This window comes from Hyperoodon ampullatus (assembly GCF_949752795.1).
Source record: "Hyperoodon ampullatus genome assembly, chromosome: 18".
NCBI classification, from domain to species: Eukaryota; Metazoa; Chordata; class Mammalia; order Artiodactyla; family Ziphiidae; genus Hyperoodon; species Hyperoodon ampullatus.
In genome coordinates this window covers 12,522,067-12,546,739 of record NC_136931.1, presented here as the reverse complement: position 1 = coordinate 12,546,739, position 24,673 = coordinate 12,522,067, and the positions used below count along the sequence as shown (strand labels likewise).

At 45.2% G+C, this 24,673-nt stretch overlaps 1 protein-coding gene and 1 pseudogene across 2 annotated transcripts; one reads left to right on the top strand and one right to left on the bottom strand.

Annotated features, from left to right (window-relative positions):
* Positions 1 to 1,313: 1,313 nt before the first annotated feature.
* Positions 1,314 to 12,781, top strand: GABARAPL2 (GABA type A receptor associated protein like 2; the record flags this gene model as incomplete). The annotated part of the gene is made up of 4 exons (XM_079723495.1): positions 1,314 to 1,347; positions 1,679 to 1,734; positions 2,881 to 3,053; positions 12,179 to 12,781. The coding sequence occupies 4 exons, from the start codon at positions 1,314 to 1,316 to the stop codon at positions 12,267 to 12,269; spliced, it is 354 nt and encodes a 117-aa protein (XP_079579621.1). The 3' UTR covers positions 12,270 to 12,781.
* Positions 12,782 to 23,175: 10,394 nt separating this feature from the next.
* Positions 23,176 to 24,439, bottom strand: LOC307066964 (growth hormone-inducible transmembrane protein-like; annotated as a pseudogene). Its single transcript has 2 exons — positions 23,589 to 24,439; positions 23,176 to 23,361 (listed from the first exon to the last, which is right to left on the bottom strand). The product of its transcript is annotated as a growth hormone-inducible transmembrane protein-like (transcript).
* Positions 24,440 to 24,673: the final 234 nt, after the last annotated feature.

Here is a 24,673-nt window from a genome sequence, read left to right as displayed (position 1 = left end):
TAGTTGCTCAGACACACAGTCTTAAAATATCAAAAATAATTTCAGAATAAAGCTAGATTCCACAACATCCATCAGGAGTTTCAACTGAGGAAATGATGAATGACAATGTTCAAACATACGGGCCTTTCAGATGCACCAGAATCACAAGCTCGTGGCAAGGATCATGTGTCCCAATTAAGTGAATATCTTGTTACATATTCACCAGCTCATAAACAGATAATGAACCAGAGCAGACTGCCCTGATGACTCTTGGAGGAAGAAAGGAATGACATCACTGGAGACCCTGAAGGCACGTGCTCAGGCAGATGGCGCGCGCACGCGCACACACACATACACACACACACAGCCTAGGCTGTGACTGCTGAACCCCATGCTGAATGACAAAGAAACCTGTCTCATGACCAGCTATCAGGGGAATTCTCTGAGCCAGACAGTCACCTCTAACTCTTCTGCCAGTTAAGGCGAAGGGGCCTCTTTGTGATCAGTGTGATGTTACACTCCTCAAATGTGTAGTTATGATAGCTTTTCTTAAATGCTTATTCAAACATTTCTTCGTGAATAAGGGAAGGAAATGGGATTTGTTTAAATTCAATTTCTAGGTCCAATGCAATCTATTATGGCTGTCCCTAATACTGAACCCCCGGGTTGTCATCAGTACCCCTCCCCACACAGTCCCCTCAAACTAGTCACAGCCTCCAGATTGAGCCCTGAATCTGTAACCACTCCAAACAATACTCCCCAAAGTGCCAACGCCCTAAACAGACCCCCTGCCATCACCAACCACCAGAGAACCCTCTTCTGTCATCCATACCTACAAAATCCCCGTTGTCACCAACGCCCCAGGCAGATTTCCCTAATGAATAGTCCTCTGTAAGAGCCCTATCCCATCAGCCAGAGCCCCACTCACCCCTTCCCCTTACCAACGTCCACCGAGACCCCACTACTGTTACCAGTTCTCGAATATCCCCTCCCCAGTCACCAATATCCCTCACAGACTTCTGTCACCAACTTCGTCATCCCCACTCCGCCGGCAGCCCCTCTCACCGCCCACTCCTGTCCCGCCCCTTGACATGCGGCCCCGCCCCTTGACATGCGGCCCCGCCCCTTGGCGCGGCGTCCCAGCGAGCGGCGCCGGAAACTCCGCCCCCTGCAGGTTGCTAGGCTCCGGCAGACGGAAGTCCCGCCTGCCGTGTAGTCGCCGCCGCCGCCGCTGCCGCCGCTGCCGCCGCCGCCGTCGTTGTTGTTGTGGTTGGTGCGCTGAGCTCCGCGGCTCCGAGAGCCGGCTGCATCCTTTCCCCGCCGCCGCCGCCGCCATGAAGTGGATGTTCAAGGAGGACCACTCTCTGGGTAAGCGCTTGGCCATTGGCCCCGCCGTGGGGGCTGGGGCGGCGGGTGGGCCCCCTCCCCCACTCGGGCCGCTCTGGGCTGGGCCAGGCGGGGCGGATGCCGCACTCTGGGCTTGGGTCGCCGAGGTCCCGGCACCCCGGGCGGCTGCCCACCCACCCCGCGCCGACCTCTGCGGGACCTTCCGGAGCCAGTGGACCGGGGACCGAGGTTGCCGGGACGTCTGAACGAGGACCTGGGGCGTGCGCAGGTCACGGTGGGGAGGAGGGCCGGGGGCTCGGGAACCGGCCGGCCGGTCAGGCCCGACAGTCAGCCCGGTGCGTTTCTTCTATAGAACACAGATGCGTGGAATCTGCGAAGATCCGAGCGAAATATCCCGACCGGGTTCCGGTGAGTGGACTCCCCGCCCCCTCACCTCGCTGTCACCCCTGCTGTTTAGGACCCGTGATAGGGCCCCAGGCCATTCAACAGTTGACAAGTTTAGATTCCAGTCCCAGTTATAGTAGCAGATGGGCCAGACTGGGTAAGGGACCAGCTGGGGCCGGGGCGTGAGGGGCTTGAGTTGATGCTGTTCAGGATGCCTCAGTGCTGAATCTCCTGATCTAGGCCAACAAGCTGTCTGCAGCCTCTGGGCTTCCCTAGACAATTATGTAATAAAAGATGTTCTAGGACAGGGCAACAGGTCACAGCCACTTTTGGGAATGGTGGTGGAGGGAGACTTTCACTTTGGTCTTGGAAGTGGTACTTTAGTCTCAGGACATTGATCTTTAACTTGGAGCCTCCATCTTTACCTGACTTCTAGTTCCCTTTTCTCACTCTGATCTTGACATCCTTTCCTGACCAAAAAAAATCTGAGAAGCCACTTCTAGTGGCTTGTGTTTAATCAATGATACTTATCCTGTATTTATCCCATGGTAGGGGAGATAGTTTCTGTAACCCTTATTTATTTTTAAGGACACCCAGGCCTGTTATTGTAGCTTATTGCTTGTGAACAGTTCCTTTGGGGAGGGGGCAGGAGGGATAAATTTGAAACTTAGTTCAGAGAGAAGCAACAGGCCGAATGAAGAGCTTCGTTCTTGGCTGGCTGGGCTTGCCAGTCATTGCCATTAGTCCATCCATTCTCATTTTCTGTGTTCCTTGAGATCTTAATTCCCCTGTAGTGTGAAGGCAGTTCCATTCTGTGGTCCAGCCTGGAGTAACAGGCTGTAGAGGAAACCCTCACCAGATATTTTTGAGTCTGCCCAGACAAAATGTTGAAAAGCTTTGTAGTGAGGGCTGTGTTTCTCTTATGCATGCTGAGATCAGGGATGAGAAATATAGTTGACCACAGAAAAGCACTTACCGTTTCCCTATAACACATTTATATCAGTGCTTAACCTCCAGAGTGTGTGGTTTATTAAATCAGAGGCATATTTTCTCATGTTATGCAGGTTCCTAAACACCTCCTTGCCCACACACTGTTCATCAGCTCTCCAACAATGCAGGGCCAGAGCCTCACGTTAGAAATCTAGTCCTGACCTTTCTTTGCTTTCGCAGGTGATTGTGGAAAAAGTCTCAGGCTCTCAGATTGTTGACATTGACAAACGGAAGTATCTGGTTCCATCTGACATCACTGTGGCTCAGTTCATGTGGATCATCAGGAAAAGGATCCAGCTTCCTTCTGAAAAGGCAATATTCCTGTTTGTGGATAAGACAGTCCCACAGTCCAGGTGAGAGCTGTTTACTGGTATTGGCCATCTGCTTGATTGCTTACAGAACTCAAAACTTTGGAGGTCTGAAAACTCTTAGAGGTCCTGACGAGAAATCTGATTTTTGTGCTCCCTGACATCAGGAGTTCAAGGAAAACAAGAAAGGGCTTCAATAGGTGGGTGTGTGCTTTGGGTTAAAAAAAACAGAACAAGGCCTGGACTTAAATTTCATCATTTCTTTTTTTTTTTTTTTTAATCCTCAAACACCCAAGAATCCTTTTAAATAGTTCAGGACTTAATTAGGCTTAAGCTATCAGTAGAACTGAAGCCTGAAATGAGGTTTTCTCCAAATGATCCATGAAATAAGTCCTGTTGTTCTTCCCCAGGAGCTTGTGGTCCCTGCTGAGGCTCAGCTTCAGTTAATCAGCCTGCCTTCTTGCTCGCTTTCCAGGCTCAGCTCTGGCCACTGTGAGAGTACCCTGAGAGCAGCTGCCTGGTCCTCAAGTACGTGGAAATGGCTGCTGGCCAGCAAAGGGCTCTGAGGTCTCTTTACAGACTTACACCTCTCTTGGTACCACCTGCTCTGACTTTCAGAGTAACCACCCCCTTGCTCTTGCTCTTGTGCTGCCTGGAAGCAATCTTTGGGATAACTTGGGGCCTGAGTCTAGGCAGGGGCATTACAGTTCCCTTCTAGGTAGTTGACAGTCTGGCTTTAGTGCTCTGTGGAAAGAGGAAAATTTTCTGGCTCAGTCTGTATCCCTGGTCAGTCCTTTCCTGTTACTGATTTGAGTACTTCTAGGCCCCTCCTCTGAATGTGAATTCCTGGCTGTGTCTCATCTTAGTGACCCAAACTAGGTTTCATTTGTTATTCCCCCCAAAATAGTACTTCTGAAGCTAAGGCTTTAAGAACTCCTGGGAATTAGCCCAGTGTGGCCAAAATATGTTTCTTTTGAAAATCCTTGAAAGCTCCAGAAGAGGCCTAAGCCAAATTCTAGTCCTTTTCCTATGAAAGGTAGACAACTCTGGCTACTTTTTGGTCTGATTTTCTCTTTCCCAGTCTCTACCACCTCCACCTCTTGGTGTTTGGCAGAGGATAAGGGAGAAATGGAAGGTTCTTCCGTTAGGCCAAGGTTCTGCCTGAGGAGACAGGCCAGGTCCTGCCTAATGGGTGCCATTGGTCTGCTTACAGCTGTAGCTCAGGAAGCTGCGGTGTTGCCAGGGGTGATCTGGTCATCCCATTGGGCTCTCCCAGCCTTCCATCGCAGGCCTCTGGGCAGCGTGGTGCTAGGCACACTCTTCACCAGGGAAGGCTGGTGAAGCCCTGGGCATCTGTGGTCACTCTCCGCTTCCCTTCAGGTAGTGGGGGAGGTAAATCATGCCACCTGCAACTTCTGCAACTCCTTGGCGGCCTTATGTTTTCTCCTTCCCGGTGGTGGCTTCTTATGGGAGGAAGTAGGTGACTAGGACCTGTGGCATTGAGTTTTATTTTCCTTGATTCTAATCCTCTGATACTTCTTGAAAGAAATGAAGCAGGCTTCTGGAGACATTAAGATTACATTATCTAGCAATTAAAATGGCTGCAGATTTTAACTAATGCCCTCTCCCCCATTATCCCTGAAATATAAATAGAATTGGAAATGAAAAGTGATTCTCAGGGCAGCAGAGGCTGCTTCAGGGCCATTTTCTCTCTAAGTTTTATTTGCCTTTCCAACCTGGTAAGAATCCTCCCTGAAACAGATTACACCAGTGACCCAAGTCACTAACCAGCCCCTCTGCCCAGGCTCTTCAGCGCCTTTGGACCCAGTTAATGACTTCCTGCTCCATATTTGATGTACCAGTTCTTTGTTTGTTTGGGGGTTTTATTCTTAAAAACAAATTTGCTTATAAACAAAAGAGGCATGTGACATCATTGGCCTTTATGCAACTGATGGCTGCACTAACAAAATTGCCAGTCTCCTTCCTAAAGCTACTGTTTGACTCAGTGTTGCCATTTCCTCCCCAAGGCAGTAGCAGCCTCTTTTGTAGCACTTTTCAGCCTCCTTAGGGAAGCATGGAGCCTCCTTTAACCTTCATTCAGCCAGTGCTTGCAGCCTTTGGAGAGTGGCTGGGGAAATCAGAGTTGAGAAAGGAGGAGCCCTCCCCCATACCATAACAGACAGCTCTACACAAGGATAACTTACGTCTGAGGCTGAGCGAAAGTAACTTCATTTATTCCTGCCTTGGAGCAGAACTTTGGGAGAGTGTTCTGGAACACAGGTGACCATCATGTAAAATAACGTGATTATTGTTTGAGTAGTTAGTATTAAATATTGATTCTAGAATTAGAGACAGAAGCAAGTCTCTAAGAGTTTTACTTTCAAAATTCTGAGTTCTCTTTTTTTAAAAAGGGGAGATCTCAACTTCCTTTTCCCATTTCCCATTGAAAAGTTGAATTCTCTGCCTAGGAGCTTGCATCCAGAATTGGGCCAGAAACGAAGGGAAAACTATGCCTTGGTGCAGACAGGACTTGAGAAAGAATATCAGTGTATGTTTCCCAGTCACGGCTTTAGAGGGGAACCCAGACCTGGCAGTGGTGCCCACCTTTGGTCTTTGTTTAGAGCACAGATAAGAGTCTTCTTAATCCCCTGTCTAAAATAGAAACAGGAGTATATTATTAAATAAAATATATCTAAGATGTTATAACTTGGGAATGTTACATTGGGAAATCCGTGCTGTTTAAGATTATGGTGTTTAGTTGCTCCTGGCTCTTAAAGAGGTACTAAGTAAAAGAAGTTGTGATGTCTTACAGTCCAAACTTCATTTAGAAACGTGCTTAAATTAAGCACATTTGATCATTTCTGGGTAAATACCTCTTCAAGAGCAGGGTTTATCTTAACCGTGGAATAGAGTTTATTTATATCAGAGAAAAATCTGATAAAAGGAATAAGCAGTAGTTAATTTTTGTATTTTAGAAGCTTGGGCAGCCTTTAGGGCCATGTTAATTTTCACTCTGAGGCCCGTGCCTTTCCAGGATCCACAGCAGTGGCCGTTGTCCTCCCAGTTCACCCCACCCACCCTCCCCCTGCTGGGAAAGAGATAAATCCAGATCCAGTGGAAGCACGTGGGGAGCAAAGCAGATGGATGGCCGGGTGGCCCATCAGCCCAGCCAATTCCTGAGTCAGGCTGGATCCCACAGCCTCCACAGCCTGACCTTGGTTGGGGCCAAGGGAAGGTTGTGCAGGGATAGGGCATCCACACAGTTCTAGGTCAGCCTCCCCCAGTTCGTAGGCTGTTGAGCAGCTTGAAACTAGTTTGCCCTCAGCAGCATGGCCATTCCTGGATGTGGATCCTTCTGCAAAGTGCCTTTATTATTGGTTAGTTTGTCTAGACCTGTTTGATCTTGAATGGAAGTGTAGGGGACAGGGTTTTAGGGGGCAATTTAGGTTCATTTCACTCAGTACTTCAGGGTCCCACTATACCTTTAGCTTGGCTCCATGGCTTAAATCTGCCACTGGCTTTCCCATTTCTTTCCTTGTCAGGCTCAGAGCTTGAAGGTGACAGTCCCCCACCACCACTGCTCAGCAGCCTCCTTCTTGGATGAGTGTCTCTTTGCTTTCAGATCCTCTGGTGCTCCAGTAGTGGCCCACATGGTGCTGTGTGGCTTGGGCCTCTGTGAATTCTGAGGGGGAGCCTGACTTTTCAGAGGTGTACAGAACTTGTCCTAAAGGAACACACCGGCCTTCTGCTGTACGCTGCCTGCTGAAAAGGGGCACGTTTTGCATCCCTGCCCTTCCACTTGGCTATTCTTTTTTTTTTTTTTTTTTAATTATTTTGTGTCCCTCATGACTTTTTTTTAAAGAGGGCTCTTTTTTTAATAATTTAATTTAATTTATTTATTTTTGGCTGTGTTGGGTCTTCATTGCTGTGCGCGGGCTTTCTCTAGTTGTGGTGAGCAGGGGCTACTCTTCGTTGTGGTGTGCGGGCTTCTCATTGGAGTGGCCTCTCGTTGCGGAGCACGGGCTCTAGGCGCAGGGGCTTCAGTAGTTGTGGCTCGTGGGCTTAGTTGCTCCGTGGCATGTGGGATCTTCCCGGACCAGGGCTCAAAGCCGTGTCCCCTGCATTGGCAGGCAGGTTCTTAACCACTGTGCCACCAGGGAAGCCCTTGGCTGTTCTTTTTTTTTTTCTTCTTCTTTTTGGCTTGGCAACCTGCACCCCACTCCACAAGAACCAAGCCTGACCCAGCATGGCCTTGAGCGCTGCCGCCTCACCAGACCCTCTCTCCCGCTTTCCCTCCCACCGCCCGGGATCCAGCTTTCCTCCTGCTGCCTCAGCCGTCAGCGACAGCAACACCCTCTCCTCCCCTCCCGCGGCTCCCTGCGCCAGGTCGCCGCACCAGACAGTGGGTAACCGCCTTGGCTATTCTTTTAATGGGACTTTTTTTTTCTTTTTAATTTATTTTATCATTTTTGGCTGCATTGAGTCTTCATTGCTGCATGTGGGCTTTCTCTAGTTACGGCGAGCGGGGACTACTCTTGGTTGCGGTGCGTGGGCTTCTCATTGTGGTGGCTTCTCTTGTTGCGGAGCATGGGCTTTAGGCGCGTGGGCTTCGGTAGTTGTGGTCTGCGGGCTCAGTAGTTGTGGCATGCGGGCTCTAGAGCGCAGGCTCAGTAGTTGTGGCGCATGGGCTTAGTTTCTCCATGGCATGTAGGATCCTCCCAGACCAGCGCTCGAACCCATGTCCCCTGCATTGGCAGGCGGATTCTCAACCACTGTGCCACCAGGGAAGCCCCTTAATGGGACTTTTTAGAAAAAGTATTTTTAAACTATATTTGTAGCCCTGCTCTTTTTTGGCTCCAGACCAAGTTATTCTGACTCTGTATGTGTGTGGCCTGATCCCACAAGTGCTGTGTTTGAATTATACTGTACAGATGCGCCAGTCTTCTTTCTCGTCACCTAGGGAGACTTGGAATCAGGCGTTCAGTCACGGGCTGCTGACTGGAGCGTTTAGCTCCCAGTGTTGAGCATTGTCAGTTTTCAAGTTCCTGCCCAAGGGGATACCCTGAGTATTAGGACATGGTGCTACTGCCAACTAAATAGAGTTTCCACATGACACTGCGTGGCAGAGAAAAGGAGAACAGTGAAAGGGCTCTTAAAATCATTAGGCACAGCCATCTAATTGTAAAATTACAGGATCTGAAGGACCTGCTGCTCAATGTGTGATACAGAAGCTGGCAGCAGGGCTTCCCTGGTGGCGCAGTGGTTGAGAGTCCGCCTGCCGATGCAGGGGACACGGGTTCGTGCCCCGGTCCGGGAAGATCCCACATGCTGCAGAGTGGCTGGACCCGTGAGCCATGGCCGCTGGGTCTGTGTGTCCGGAGCCTGTGCTCCGCAAAGGGAGAGGCCACGATAGTGAGAGGCCTGTGTACCACGCAAAAAAAAAAAAAAAGAAAAACTTAGAAGCTGGCAGCAGTGGCCTTCCCTGGGAATTTGTTAGATAGAAATGTAGAATCTCATCCTTGACCCAGACCTTCAGAATCAAAACAGGCACTTTAACAAGATATTCAGGTGATTCCCTATGCATGTTTGTATGTGTGAGAAGTGCTATTATAAGGGAGGTCTTCACAGAAGGTACAAGAATGCTGACGTTAGGTCATTAGATCTAGTTGTGTATTCACATGGAGGCAGCACAACTTGGTGGAAAGAATGTCTCCTAGCTTTGTGATCTGGCATGAATTAGTTAACCTCTCTGTGCCTCACTTTTTTTTTTTTTAAATTAATTAACTTATTTATTTATTTTTGGCTGTGTTGGGTCTTCGTTTCTGTGCGAGGGCTTTCTCTAGTTGTGGCGAGCAGGGGCCACTCTTCATCGCGATGCGCGGGGCCTCTCACTATCGCGTCCTTTCGTTGCGGAGCACAGGCTCCAGACGCGCAGGCTCAGTAGTTGTGGCTCATGGGTCTAGTTGCTCCGCGGCATGTGGGATCCTCCCAGACCAGGGCTCGAACCCGTGTCCCCTGCATTAGCAGGCAGACTCTCAACCACTGCGCCACCAGGGAAGCCCTGTGCCTCACTTTTATTATCTGAACTATGGATTATGATTGTACCTGCCTCCTAAGATTGTTCTGAGGGTAAAGAGTTAATACATGTAATGCACTTAAAACAAGTGCTTGGCACATAGTGTTTGCTATTATAATTAGAATTTTTATGATCAGCCTTTATAGCTGCTAGGGCACTGTTAAATTTATAAACCCAAGTTTTACTTAAAAGACAATGGAATCTGAAGACAGAAAGCCACATGATTATGGGTCCTCCTCCCCCAACCCCGTCAGAGTCTCAGAGCCTGCCTTAGACAGTAGTCGTTCCGTGGTCATTGTTCACTGCAGACAACGTTCAGAGTCTGGGGTTTATAAAGCTCCTCAAGTATTTCTAACTCAGCAGCACGATTTAGAGTCACTGCCCTTGGGCTTGTAACTTGCTAGGAGAAGAGCAGAACTTAGTCTGGCAGATGGAACCAAACTTGACATAGGCATCAAGGTGTGGCTGCCGCCTTTGAATTGCACACAGTGTCTGCTCCTTCCAAATCCCTTTGGTAGTGATAGTGGGGAGACTGTAGTTCAGGTCTTATCAAGGTCACCCTGGACACTTGTACCAAGCGGGGCAAGAGAGTTGTGGCAATAGCGGTAGCTGTTTTCCCCTTTGCCTCATTCTGAAGATTCTCAGGGAAAAGCTGGGTTCCTCAGGGCATTCCTAACCACCAGGGTAAAAGTCTTCTTGAGAGACCCCGCTACTTGTTCAAGCCCTTTGCTACTTGCTGGCTCTTCACTCCACTTCCTGGCTCACTCTACTTCCTAATCCCATGCTTTTAAAGATAAGCATCTCCAAAACAAACAAAGACAAGCATCTCTCCCTCTGGCAAAGGGATTGTTTCTCAACTTGGCTGCATATGGAATCATCTTGGGCATTTTATTTATTTATTTATTTATTTATTTTTGGCTGCCTTTGGTCTTTGCTGCTGCGCAGGGCGGGCTTTCTCTAGTTGCAGTGAGCGGGGGCTACTCTTCGTTGTGGTGCACAGGCTTCTCATTGCGGAGGCTTCTCTTGTCGCGGAGCATGGGCTCTAGGCGCACAGGCTTCAGTAGTTGTGGCATGTGGGCTCAGTAGTTGTGGCGCACGGGCTTAGTTGCTCCGCGGCATGTGGGATCTTCCCGGACCAGGGCTCGAACCCGTGTCACCTGAATTGGCAGGCGGATTCTTAACCACTGTGCCACCAGGGAAGTCCCCATCTTGGGCATTTTAAAACTTACTGATGCCTGGGTCCTACCTCCAGAGATTCTGATTTAATTGGTCTGGGGTGGGGCATGTCTTTCAAGCTCCCCATTTTTTCTGCTGTGCAGCTGAGGTTGAGACCTACCACCCACCACAGGTGTTCTCATGGGCACGGGTTCCTCCCTCTACCCGCTGCTCCCCAAGTCCTCACATGTTCCAGGGCAGTGTGGTCAATAGAAATGGCATGTGAGCCACATATGCAATCTAAAATTCTCTAGTAGCCACATTAAAAAAGAAAAACAGGTGAAGTTAATTTTAATAGTATTTTTTTTATCTGGTATATCCAAAGTGGCATCATTTCAACATGTAGTCAAAATCGAGATATTTTACATTATCTTTTTTTTTCATACTCTGATACTTTGAAATCTTGTGTATGTTTTACACTTACAGCACATAGCGATTCACATGAGCCACATTTCAAGTGCTGAACATAGTGGCGACTGCATTGGACAGCAGAAATATAGGACATTTCTATCACAGGAGAAATTTCTAGTGGACAGTGCTGTTTCAGGGAGTCCTTATTTTACAAATTCCAGTTAGATCCTCGCAGGAAGCACGATTTTATGGTACAAGATGCCAGTGACAGGCCATTTTGTATTCATACTCATCCACTCCTACATTATTACTAGTTCTCATCTACCCACACAGCCGAACCAGCTAAGCTTGAAAATGGGCAGGAAGAGTAGGAAAGGAGAAAAACTCCCCTTTATAAATGTGGTCTGCATTCCTGTTTACATAGTGGTCCCATACAGCTGCCAGGAGCAAAGCAGCAGCGTGGGGCAGTCAAGCACCAGCTTGAGGCCTCCGACCCCTCTTTATCTACCCTCTGGCCATTGTTCTCCTGAGTCCTGCATTTAAGCATCTGTTAAGACCTGTCCAGGCTTAGTGACCTCTGTCATCTCGGCCTGCTCTCACACTGCTTTGTCAGTGCTGGTACTGGTTGACCCCACCACGCATGGTCATGCTGAGGTTTAGCACATGTCTGCACCTCCTGCTTATCTCTAATAGAGCAGTCATGTGGCCAGAGCTCACCTGGGGCTCCGGGTGTTATTAGTCTTACTCTGGAGCCCGTGCACCTCAGCTTCATGGCAGAGAACTAGATTAGGTCTCCTCTGCTGCAGTCTGTTTTACTGCTGAGGGAAAGCCAGCTCTCCCACCCACACATGTTTAGTTTGAGCAATATCTGTTTCTGGAGGGTTCTTAGGAAGCTTGGGCAAGACTTCTTTGGATCCCAGATATAATATGAGAGCTTTTTGCATTACATGTGAGGAAAGTATCTTCCCTTCGATGACGCCGATGCAGATCTCTGGGGCACAGGGTTTCTGGCGGGCGAACTTCCACAGGAATCAGCCCACTCATTCTTTATCATGTTAGGTATGAATTATAAATCTTCAAATAGACCAGCCCTGAGGAGAGGAAAGCACAAGTCCTCTTCCTTACCTTTGTCTCTCACCCACACAGGGATGGGCCTCTTAGACTCTTATTTTGCTTATTAGCTTTTCTCCCTTGCCCCCCACCCCCACATTCAGAAAGCATTGTGAAAGCACTAACCAGTACTAACCAACCACATCCACCCTAGGAGCTAGAGCTGGCTTCTGAAGGAATACCTTGGTGTGAGGGTGAGTCAAATGGCCTTGCCTCGGGACAGGAGGATGGAGGTTGATTCTAGTCTTATCTACTGATTCCCAGAGAATTACTTTTTATCACCTACCACCAAAGGTGTGACAGAGAGTAGCTAGTTTAAGTAGTGAAATTCCTTATCCTCAAGCCATCTTTCTCCCTACACGTAGACTCAGTAATCAAACCCAATTCTCAATGTTGTTTTTTGTTTTTCTCTTTCAAGCCTAACTATGGGACAGCTTTACGAGAAGGAAAAAGATGAAGATGGATTCTTGTATGTGGCCTACAGTGGAGAAAACACTTTTGGCTTCTGAGGGCCAGTGCTGGGCTAGGTGCACCATTCCTGCTTGTGTATCTTGTAAATAGCTGGCCATTTTCAGTTACTATACCAGAACCTCTTAACATAGACCTATCAGTGCATTTGTAACTGGATTTATTTCTTAATATATTGGAAGGTTTTGTTTCCTTAGACTAGTAAATTATCATACAGAGTTTTATTTTGAGTTTTTCTTTTTGTGCACTGTCCTCATGGCTATACTCTCCAGGGAACTTGTTCCTCTGGGAATCTTATTTAACAAAGATATTTCCATATTGAAGTGAGGTAGGTGGGAATTAAAATGAAAGGGAGGGAGATGATGCATTTATTCTCGATTATGTTTGAAGTGTTAGATGGCTAAGTATTAAAAGCATCCAAATTAAATCCTTAGCAATCAGAACACTTGCTTCATTAGATTTTGCCAACTGCCAATCATGTTGGACTGAGCTAATCTGTTCCTCTTTCTGAAACTGTTAAGGTAAATAATTAACAATAAAACTTCCTCTTATAAAGGCATTGCAGTGTGACCATGTCCTTTATTCACCTTCTTATAAATGGGTCAGAGAAGTAGCTCCTACATCTGCCAGGCTAGGAGGAGGATTTGTGGGGCCCATAGCAGCACAGCTGGGCACAGAAAGCAGTGGCCTGTGTCATGAGGAGGGAACTTTTTTTTTTAAGTGGTTAATATATTCACATGGTTCAGATGTCAAGTCTCTCTAAAAAGGTATACATCGAGACGTCCTTCTCCCACCACTGTTTTCTGATTACCCTAACCCTCCACTTTTGGGGAAACTACTTGTACTGGCATCTTGTTTCTTTTCAGAGTTTAGTTTTGGAAGTTCAATTAAATATGAATATATGTCCAAAATTTTTTTTCTTATACAAAAGAGAACACATTATATCTATACTTAAGTACATTGCTTTTTTTTTAAACAGTATATCCTAGTGATCTTTCCATATCAGTTCATAGAAAGCCTTTTAATTTATTTTAGTATTGCATTGTATGGATATATCATTATTACTGAAACTGAACAGGACCCTGTGGGGCTCCTGGGCACAGAAGCCTTTCCGTGTTCCCCGTTTCTTGTAGGGAATTGACTCCAGCCTCCATGACCTTCCCTGAGTTCCAAAGGGCAGATTCAAACAGTTGCTAATCAGGGAAGGGAGGGGATGCAGAGACAAGGTGGTAGGAGCAGCCAAGAAACAACAGTGTAGCCTTGGGGCAGGGTCCTGGTTCCGGGTCAAGGGGTATATGTAACACCTTTGAGCTCTTTACAGAACTAAAACTCCCAACAAATGGAAGATGTTAGCATTCTTCATTCCAGAGAAGACCACCTGAGGCCAGATTAAAGGAACCAGAGAAGCTTATCAAGAGACCATCTGAGGCCTGGGACTGCCCTGGTGGTCCAGTGGCTAAGACTCCTTGCTCCCAACGCAGGGGACCTGGGTTCGATCCCTGGTCAGGGAACTAGAGTCCCCCGTGCCTCAACTAAAGATCCCACGTGCCGCAGCTAAGACCCAGTGCAGCCAAATAAATAAATATTTTTTAAAAAAGAGACCACCTGAGGCCAGATTAAGGGAAACAGAGAAAACAGAGAAGCTCAGTAGGAGGAGACCACCTGAGGCCAGATTAAAGGGATGCAGGCCCTGCACACACCCTGATCTTATGGGCAACTCTGCCTATTGCTATAAAACTCCTCACCAAATCCCCCCGGGGTTGGGATACACAGTTTTTGAGGCACGAGCCCACTGTGTCCCCCTTTGCTTGGCAAAGCAATAAAGCTTTTCTGCTTCACCCAAAACTCTTGTCTCCGAGATTGAATGCAGCACTGGTGCACAGAGGCTGAGTTTTCAGCAACATTCCTAACTAGTGCCCTATTAACGGCATTTGGGTGGTTTGCAGTCATTTACTATTACATACCGTGTTGGAATGATAACCATACACGTATAGCTTGTATATGTACCTGCATTCATGGTGCTGCTTTACAACCACTGTCTGCAAATGAAGATTCAGATTTTTCCAGGCCATACATTTTATGATTTCTCACAAATTAGATGTGTAGGCTTGCCACTACACAGATGCATCTAAAAGGAAATGCTTATTTACTTCTCTAAGTCTTCCCCAGACAGACTGTGGCTGGATGCTAAAGCCATTACACAGATCATCAGAATAAAGAAACCAGGTGTCATCCAGGGATCTAAGAACATGTAGTTAAAATGACTGTCCGGTTTTCTACTGGGGAAGGAACAAAGAGATTTAACTTCATCTTTACCTAATTATGTAAGCAATCCCTCCAGGTACTCTACTAATGTCAGCTTTCCAGATGGGATCAGAAAGCCAACTGTTTTTCTTTTAAAAGTAGTTTATAGTCAGCATTTATTGAGCACTCACTAGCTATACCAGATAATTTACATACATGTTGCAATTAATCTTCAAAAAGCCCTTACGAGATAGTGTCATTCTTGCAGCCAGCCACACTGCTACTGAGTGGCAGAACTGAGACTCCAAACTTGAGATTTAAGAGAAAAGACATAGCTGGCAGTGTCATTTTGTGATTTTTTTGGTTCTGTTTACAGTGTGTCTCACACTGTGCTAGACACTGGGGAAAATATGAATAAAGCATTACCCCCTACTCCAGGAGCTTACAGTCTGGTGGTAACCAACACATAAACAATTACAAAGCACTGTTCTAAGTGGTATATAGAAAGTATTATTGGAACAGAGGAGAGAATAACTGTTACCTATAAAAACTATTAAAGCAGCCTTATTTGTAATATCAGTCAATAAAAGTGGATTTGTTAATATTGCTTTTAAAATGCAACAGATGAGTGAAGGTTTTTTTTAAAAAAAGGGAATTCCTTGGCAGTCCAGTGGTTAGGACTCCACGCTTTCACTGCCGAGGGCCTGGGCTCAATCCTTGGTCGGGGAACTAAGATCCCACAAGCCACGCAGTGTGGCCAAAAAAAAGTTGCACGTAGTCTCCCCCGACTCTAGTCTGTAACAGACACTAGTAAGATTTTACAGACCAATTTTATCAAACTATGTAAGGAAACTTTAATCCTTTCTTTAAATTTCAGAGATTAGGAAAAGGGAATAATCAAAAATTAATTTTGAGACAAAATCTCAATGGCCAAAACTTTATGAGAAAAATTATACATTGATCTCATCAACATAGAAAAATCCTAAATATTAGTAAATAAAATTCAGTAGTAAACCAAAACAGTCATGACCAGGTAGCGCTTAGCCCAAGAATGGGTTATATAGTTCATCATTATGTCTATTAATAAAACACCAAATTTAACAACGGAGAATGTAGGGCTGTATCCCGCAGGCCTTCAAGGCCTGTACTTGCCCAGCCTCAGACTGAAGAAAGAGCCCAGAGTCAGTGACAGAGACATCAGTGGTTTAATGGATAGGGGATCTTACACGTCCGGAGCAAAAGGGTCCTGCAGTGACACTCCACTGTGGATGGCAGACAGCAGGCAGGACATGGCAGAAGTCCAGGGAGCTGTGGGGGCGGCGGAGGGGGGAAGGTTACCTGTTACGGGGGAACTGATGTCAGGTTGGCTCATCCGTTACCAGGGAAACCATCAGAGAGGCATGTCCCTCATAGCCCCTTTGATAAAACTAGCAGGGTGAGCTGTTTCGATTTAAAAATTAGAAGAATCACTAGCTGGGGGCATTTACTGATTAGGCTCTCTGATTAAGAGGGAAGGTCAGCCATGTGAGTAGGGTGTAGGTGAAGCAGGGACTGGTCAAGCAGGGGATGTACAGAGAGCAAGAGAACAAGCCATCCTGGGTGGCCTGATCACATAGCAAAAACTATACGTTCATGTCATAGATGAAGGGAAAGCACCTGAAACAACTCAAAACCTATTTATAGTTTTTTATTTTTAAACTTCTTAGCAAATTAAGATTTCTTTAATTTGATAAAGGGTATTCATAAAAACTCTATAGCAAATATGTACATTAGTATATAAAGCTATGGTGAGTAAAGCAGTGTGGTACTGACAATGGGATAGACAAATACTTTAATGGAACAGAACCCAGAAATAGATCTGTGTATAAAACATGTCAGGTGGCATGACAAGTCATCAGGGAAATGATGAACCAGTTAACAAATGGGACTGCAGCAATTAGTTACTTATATGGTAAAATTTCAGAGGCATTCCTATTAAAAACAGGAACTAAAAAAGGAAATCTGAAGAGTGAACTTTATGGTATGTGAATTATATCTCAATGAAGCTGTTGAAGTCTATCATCAGTGCTTTTACTCAACTTTGTCCTGGCATAAAACGAATATAATGAGAGGAAATGTAAATGAGAGGCATAAGAATCAGAAAGGAAGACCAAACCATAATATACAGACAGTGATAATCCACATAGAAAAATCTAAGAGAATCTATACAAATTAGAATAAGAAAGTTCTCCACAGTTGCTAGATACAAGATCAGTTACAAATATTGATGATGTTTCTACACACCATTTGTAACCAGTTAGGGAATATTACAGGAAAAAATTTCATTTTCAATAGGAGCAAAATGTATAAGTGCATAGGAATAAACTTAATGTAAGATACACTAATATACCATATTCCAGGATGAGAACATCCAATATGGTAAAGATGCATATTGCCTCCAGGTTAATCTGTGAGTTTAATGCAATTTCAATAAAAATACCAATCAGGTATGTGTGTGTATGTGTGGAATCTGATAATTGATGGTAAAATCCATGTAGGAGAGCAAAAGCCAAGAATAACCAAGCAGTGTTCAGAAAAACAGGCCAGGGAGATTTGTGTTAGCAGTAATTAAGTAATTAAGACTGTGCCATATGGCAGAGACAGACACATAAACCAGGGAACACAACAGAAACCCAGAAACAGATCCATGTTTAAAACAAAGCTGTATTTTGGGAATTCCCTGGCAGTCTAGTGGTTAGGACTCTGCACTTCCACTGCAGGGGGCACGGGTTCGATCCCTGGTCCGGGAACTAAGATCCCGCAAGCTGCGTGGCCAAAAAAAAAAAAAAAAAAAAAAAGGCAGTACTTTAAAGTATCTGGCGTGAAAAATCAAAGGGGAAATGATGAACTAGTTAATCCATTATTTAAAATTGGAAATATATATACATGAAAATAGATTCCTATATTATATAATAGGATTATAAAATAAATTCAAGGTGAATTAAACATCTAAAGCTGGAAAAGCAAAACTTTAAAAAGAACGAAATAATGCCATTTGCAGCAACATGGATGGACCTGGAGATTATTATACTAAGTGAAGTAAGCCAGACAAAGACAAATATCACATGATACCACTTACGTGCTGAATCTAAAAAAATAAGAAGTGATACAAATGAATTTATTTACAAAACAGAAACAGACTCAGACCTGGAAGACAAACTTATGGTTGCCAAAGGGGAAAGGTAAGGGGGGAGGGATAAATTGGGAGTTTGGCACTGACATGTACACACTACTATATTTAAAATAGATAACCAACAAGGACCTACTGTATAGCACAGGGAACTCTGCTCAATATTCTGTAATAACCTAACTGGGAAAAGAATTTGAAAAAGAATAGATACATGTATATATATATAACTGAATCACTTTGCTATACACCTGAAACTAACACAACATTGTTAATCAACTATACTCCAATATAAAATAAAAATTCAAAATAGGGCTTCCCTGGTGGCGCAGTGGTTGAGAGTCTGCCTGCAGGGGATACGGGTTCGTGCCCCGGTCCGGGAGGATCCCACATGCCGCGGAGCGGCTGGGCCCGTGGGCCATGGCTGCTGAGCCTGCGCGTCCGGAGCCTGTGCTCCGCAACGGGAGAGGCCGCAACGGTGAGAGGCCCCCGTACCGCAAAAAAAAAAAAAAAAATCAAAGAGTTGGGAGGGAGTTCTTAAGATAAGCTACAAAAATACAAACAATAAAGAAAAAGGTTAAATTTAAGTACATTAAAAGGGCTTCCCTGGTGGCGCAGTTGTTGAGAGTCCGCCTGCCGATGCAGGGGACACGGGTTCGTGCCCCGGTCCGGGAGGATCCCACGTGCCGCGGAGCGGCTGGGCCCGTGAGCCATGGCCGCTGAGCCTGCGCGTCCGGAGCCTGTGCTCCGCAACGGGAGAGGCCACAACGGTGAGAGGCCCACGTACCGCAAAAAAAAAAAAATAAATAAAAAAAAATTTTAACATCTTTATTGGAGTATAATTGCTTTACAATGGTGTGTTAGTTTCTGCTTTATAACAAAGTGAATCAGTTATACATATACATATGTTCCCATATCTCTTCCCTCTTGTGTCTCCCTCCCTCCCACCCTCCCTATCCCACCCCTCCAGGTGGTCACAAACCACCTAGCTGATGTCCCTGTGCTATGCGGCTGCTTCCCACTAGCTATCTGTTTTACGTTTGGCAGTGTATATATGTCCATGCCACTCTCTCACTTTGTCACAGCTTCCCTTCCCCCTCCCCATATCCTCAAGTCCATGCTCTAGTAGGTCTGTGTCTTTATTCCCGTCTTACCCCTAGGTTCTTCATGACATTTTTTTTTCTTAGATTCCATATATATGTGTTAGCATACAGTATTTGTTTTTCTCCTTCTGACTTACTTCACTCTGTATGACAGACTCTAGATCTATCACATTAAAATTTTTAAAATTATGTTTTTTATTTCCTCAATATTGAGGGCATGCTGAAAAGTTGTTTTGATATCACAAAAGATTTGTCTTATTAAATGGGAATATCACTCCACCTCTCTTTAATAAAAGGTGACCACATATATTACGGAATTTGAAAAAACTTTATAACTTTAAAGAATGAAACACTTTATTTAAACAAAATTAATAGAAGCTGCAGATTGGATGAAAATGTTTGTAACAGATATAAACCAAAAAAGAATTAATATCCAAAATAAATAAAGAACTCTTCCAATAAGACAAACAACCCAAGAGAACAATGGGCAAAGAAAAAGAATCCTTAACTTCATTCCAGTCCACTGTATATGTTGTAATGCACTAACTCTATCGAGTGCCTTTCACAAAGACTACAGTATGAATGGTGCCCCCTAGAGTTGTGCAGTGTACAACCTCTACATTAAAAGATGCAGACTTGCACTATACAGTTGGTGGCCTTATGAAATGCAAAGGAAAGTAAACTCTGGTTTATCTTTTCACACTCGTCAAATTGGCTAAAGTTTCAACATATAAAATGTTAGGGAGGATATGAAACATCTGGAATCCTCATAAACTGCTGTTGTGGGTGTAAATTGGTGCCATCACACTGGAAAGCAATCTGACAATATTCAGTAAAGTTGAAGATGCAGATAACCCATGACCTAGCAAATTCCATGTCTAGGTATATATCCTAGAAATACCCCCACCCATGTACAAGAGACATGTACAAGAATGATCACTGCAACCTTGTCTATATGAGCCAAGAATTGGAAACCGACTAAATGTCTGGCAACAGGAGAACAGAAGGATAATATGTGGTATAGCCACACAAAGGAATATTATATAGCAGTTAAAATGAATGCTCTAGAACTATATATGTTAACATAAATAAATCTCCAAAATGGTGCTGATGAATGAAAAAAGCAAGATGCAGAAGTATATTCAGCATATCATTTCTATAAAGTTTAAAAACATGGAAAACAATTCTAAGTATTGCTCACAGATATAAAGTTATGTAATGAAAGTATAACCATGCAGTTCAGGATGGTGGTTACCTAATGGCAGGAGGGGAACAGTATCAGGGAGGGGTCAATGTGAGGTTTCAAATAGAGCTAGTCATGTCTTACTTCTCCAGAAAATAAAAACCTGAAGCAAATATAGCAAAATATTTCCTGCTGTTATTTCTTTTTATTGTTATGTTTGAACTATTGAATAACTTTTTAAGTTACATCAGTGAGAACAGGGGTTGGGTCCTTCTCAAAGAACAGCACACGGGTGCCTCCCATTTCTCACTCCCTTCACTCCTCAGCCCAGGAGAGGCCGGCTTCTACTTCCCTGACCCTGCGTTTGCTGAGGTTACCAAAAATAACCTTGTCCCCCCAGCTGAGGGACTGGAGGGGAACCACGAGGTCCTTAATTCTTACCTTCCTTGTCTCTCTTTCTTTTAATATATTCTACACTCCAGATTACTCCCTCTTTGAAGCTCCTAGTTGCCTTTCTCCTGATTTTCCTCTGGCCTCTTGGTCACACTCCTTCCTGTGCTTCTCCACCTACTCCTGAACTCTCCATGTTCCCCAGGGTTCAAATGACCCCCTCTCCACCCCAGAGCAGCTCCTCTTCCTGGATCCCCTTTCCTCATATACAGCACCGCCTTCCCTCCTCTCACCCACACAGGAACCTGAGAGCCATCCTCAATGCTCCCTCATCCTCATCCCCTACCGCAATCAGCCAATCAGTCTCACCAGCCTCTGCATATTTCTCAAGTCAGTCCCCTCCCAGTGGCTCCTAAAACGGTCATTTCTCTTCTTAGTATTACAGTAATCCCCCAACTGTGGGCTCCCTGCCACCATCCCTGTCCCTGACTAATCCATCCTCCTTGTTACAGAGGAGAGCGATGTCGCTAAAATGCAACTTCCATCCCAATACCCTTTCCTCAAAAATCCTTTAAGTGCCAAGTCATTGGGATAAAACCATTCTCCTTTGCAGGACTTAAAAATCCTCACCGACTTGCCCCGAGTGCCTCTGCAACCCCTCCCACACTCCCCCAGCCCAGCCACGCAGTGCTGTCATCTCTGGCCTTTGCATACGTTGATTCTCTAACTCAAATACCCTTCTCTCAAAGCTGTCCCTATGTGCGCCACCAGTTTCTCTTTGTTTGCTTCCCCTTCACCTCTGAGCAGGTATACCTGGGCCTATGAGAGCTTCCTGTGCCCCTTCCTCTCCCAAGTTGGGAATTAGACCTCTATCATGGCCATCTTTGTGTTCCCTGCAAAGTCACTTTCCCACCTTCCCTATCAGTCAAGGAGTAACAAGAGGACTAACCCCCCTCCTTGTATTTCAGGTGCACAGCACAAAGCCTGATATACTGATGGTTTCAGAAGATATATGACAGGTCTACCTGGAACTGAGAGCCTACCTAACAAGTGCTAATGCATCTTAATGTTGCAGCAGTGGCTGAAATACATAAAATATGCACTGTAGCCACACAGAGGGCATGGGGCAGGTATGTGCACCAGGGCACCAATTCCAAAGGGGGCCCAAGCATCTCCTTCAAGGAGAATTTAGAAGGAGGCAATGTAACTGTTCTTATTCTCAAAAGCCTCACTCTTCATTAGGCTGAATGGTAGAATGCTTTAAAAAGCACAATTGGGGATTTTATTTTTTTATTTTTTTTATATTTTTCTGGCTAGAACCTTTATTATTTCAGAAATAGGCATCCTATGTAACTTGAAGTGGGTAAGAATAGTTATTTATGGATTACTGTAGTAAATATTTGTCAGAACACCAACTATTAATAATCATACACATTTCATTCATAAGAACTTACAAAAATAACTCTTCTGTATCAAAAAACTTAGAAATGGCACAAGAGAGTTAAATAATGGTCTATGGAGGAGAGAAGGAAAATTCTGCTAGGGGAAACTCTAGTGAAGCATTTTCTCCATTACATTTTTGATTGATACAGTTCATGAAAGAAGCCTTGCTTTGCCTTCCTTTTTTTAGTGATTCCTCTGAGACGGAATGCAAGAAACTAAATCTGAGGGGGAAAACTGCTTTCATAATCTCAAGTGTAAACCACGAATAGGCTTTTCTGATAAAAGCTTTAAAGCCTGAAGAGATGAGAAAGGCAAGCATGTATTCCTTTAAACATTTCAATAAATTTGCAAAAATATTCAGCAACTATGCACATACTGTTCGTATACTTAAAAATGCAACAATTTTCATGCTTCGAATATTTTTTCCTGAGTGTTTTAAGGATGTTTTGTTCTAGACAATTCAAAAGTAAGGCTCACACACACATAATATACAACAGGAATTCTCCGCATGATTAGCATTGTGGACTCTCCTAACAGTGTCAAACAATGAGAAGCCAAACATGATCACATCCATATCGTAAGGAGAGCCTGGAGAATCACCTATGTCTTTGTTTTCTGCTCAGTGCTTCTGATAAATTCAGCAGATGTACAGCCATGACTTGTTTCCAAACATCCAGACCCCCTCACTGGCTCACCATAATTACACGAGTGCTAAGTTCTAAGTATTCAAAGAAAGACTGCAGGTGTCGCTTTACTTCTCTCTGGTCCCTTTACCAAACCCCTACATCACTTATGACGTTACTTGTTAATATTCTGCAATCCAAAATGAAAAATGCAGGTACACAGGGCTTCCCTGGTGGTGCAGTGGTTGAGGGTCCGCCTGCCCATGCGGGGGACGCGGGTTCGTACCCCAGTCCGGGAGGATCCCGCGTGCCGCAGAGTGGCTGGGCCCGTGGGCCATGGCCGCGGAGCCTGCGCGTCCGGAGCCTGTGCTCCGCAACGGGAGGGGCCGCGACGGTGAGAGGCCCGCGCACTGCAAAAAAAAAAAAAAAAAAAAAAAAAATGCAGGTACACAAGTTTGCTAAATTTCACTTAACCAAATAAATTTAAAAATAGATAAAATACTTAAATTCCTGCAACACAAAACTTGGTTTTCATATTCATTTGAACATTTTAGAATTACTCAAACACGAGAATTGGAAATATGTGTGCTATTTGGAAGAGAACTACTGAATTTATTCTCCAGAAGAAAAAGCAGACCTGAAGCATCACATTACTGGAACACCTGAAACATGTTGACAAATTCTTATCTTCTAAACTTCAACGAAAGCTGCTTGCACAAACTATTTAAAGAATATCTGCCCCTATTAAACAAGCCAGATATCTGATGTATTAAGGAAGTCAGAAGCTGAGTCACTTCATTTCTTTCTGTTGCCTCCAGTTGCCAGAATACTGGCAACTCGCATAAATATGTTTAACATATCCATGTAGATTCCCAGCATCGAATTGATGGGATCATATTTTTGAACTCCATACACTGGTACTAATTCTGCACGCTTGATTACTTTCTGTGTATCATACAGAAGAAACATGCTGAAAAGAACTAATACAGGGCTTCCCTGGTGGTGCAGTGGTTGAGAGTCCGCCTGCCGATGCAGGGGACACGGGTTCATGCCCCAGTCCGGGAAGATCCCACATGCCACGGAGCGGCTAGGCCCGTGAGCCATGGCCGCTGAGCCTGCGCGTCCAGAGCCTGTGCTCCGCAACGGGAGAGGCCACAACAGTTACAGGCCCGCGTACGGCAAAAAAAAAAAAAAAAAAAAAAAAGAACTAATCCACCATAAATTGCCACTGAGTACAGAGTGGCACCAGCCACAGTGGTAGGTGGAAGAAACATAGATCCTAGTGAGGACACAAAGACGACACCCAGGCCCACGCCCAGGGGTGCTCCCATGTTCAAAAACTTCTCACTGGGTGCACATATGGCCACAGTGGAGAGGCCTCCCACAATACCAGCTGTGTACCATGCAGCTGTGATGAGAAGAGGCCCCCCCTAATATTGTCAGAGGAGCCACTACTGCACCCATCACACCAGAATGTAGTAACCAAGCAAGATGCTTTGGGCCTGGGCTCTGGTCATATGATATCGACCGGACCAGCATTCCAGCTCCAATCATGGCTGCAAAGGTTGCACCAATTGTCACTGAAGAGCCTCTCATCATGAAGTTCATGAGGGCAGGAGTTCTGCTCACTGCCAGGGCAGACAAAGCTGTTATGCTGATACTTCCTGCTAAGTACATATAGGTGGTATGAATTCTATCCTTCACATACTGAGGCCAAATTACAGCTTTTTCAATACAGCTTTTTCCAATCTCATTAGACATTCCCAAGCCATAGTAGCACAAAGCTCTAAGACCAACAGCAGCCCCTCCAGCAATCTTCCCATCTGATCAATTTTAAATATTTTTTCCAATGATGTTCCGAAGCTGCCTCCTTGAGTTCTTGGCTAGTTTTCCCATGCCAAATTCCAAGTCTTGTCCTGGTGGCATATTCCCTGCTGGGTGTTAAGACCCACTGATTTTTCCTGATGGAATTCTTCACAACAGGGGAGGCCTTGGTGAAAGCTGGGTGGAAAACCCTGGAAGGTAGTGTCCGGAGACACACAAGTCTTGCGGCCAGCATGGTGGTGCACCAGGTTTACCAAGCAGATCTGAAACGCTCAGTCCCTGGTCAACACAAGCGCGCAGTTCCCCTTCTGGCCTGCGAAACGCAACGACTACCGCCTCCCGCGCCCTCCGCCCACCTCTTACTCAATTGTGGACTTTAAATTCCCCTTTTCATCTTTATTTCCTCAGGGAGAAAAAAACAATCCTGGTGGTTGACATCAGGAAGGCGAGGCCACGGAGTTAGGTAGGA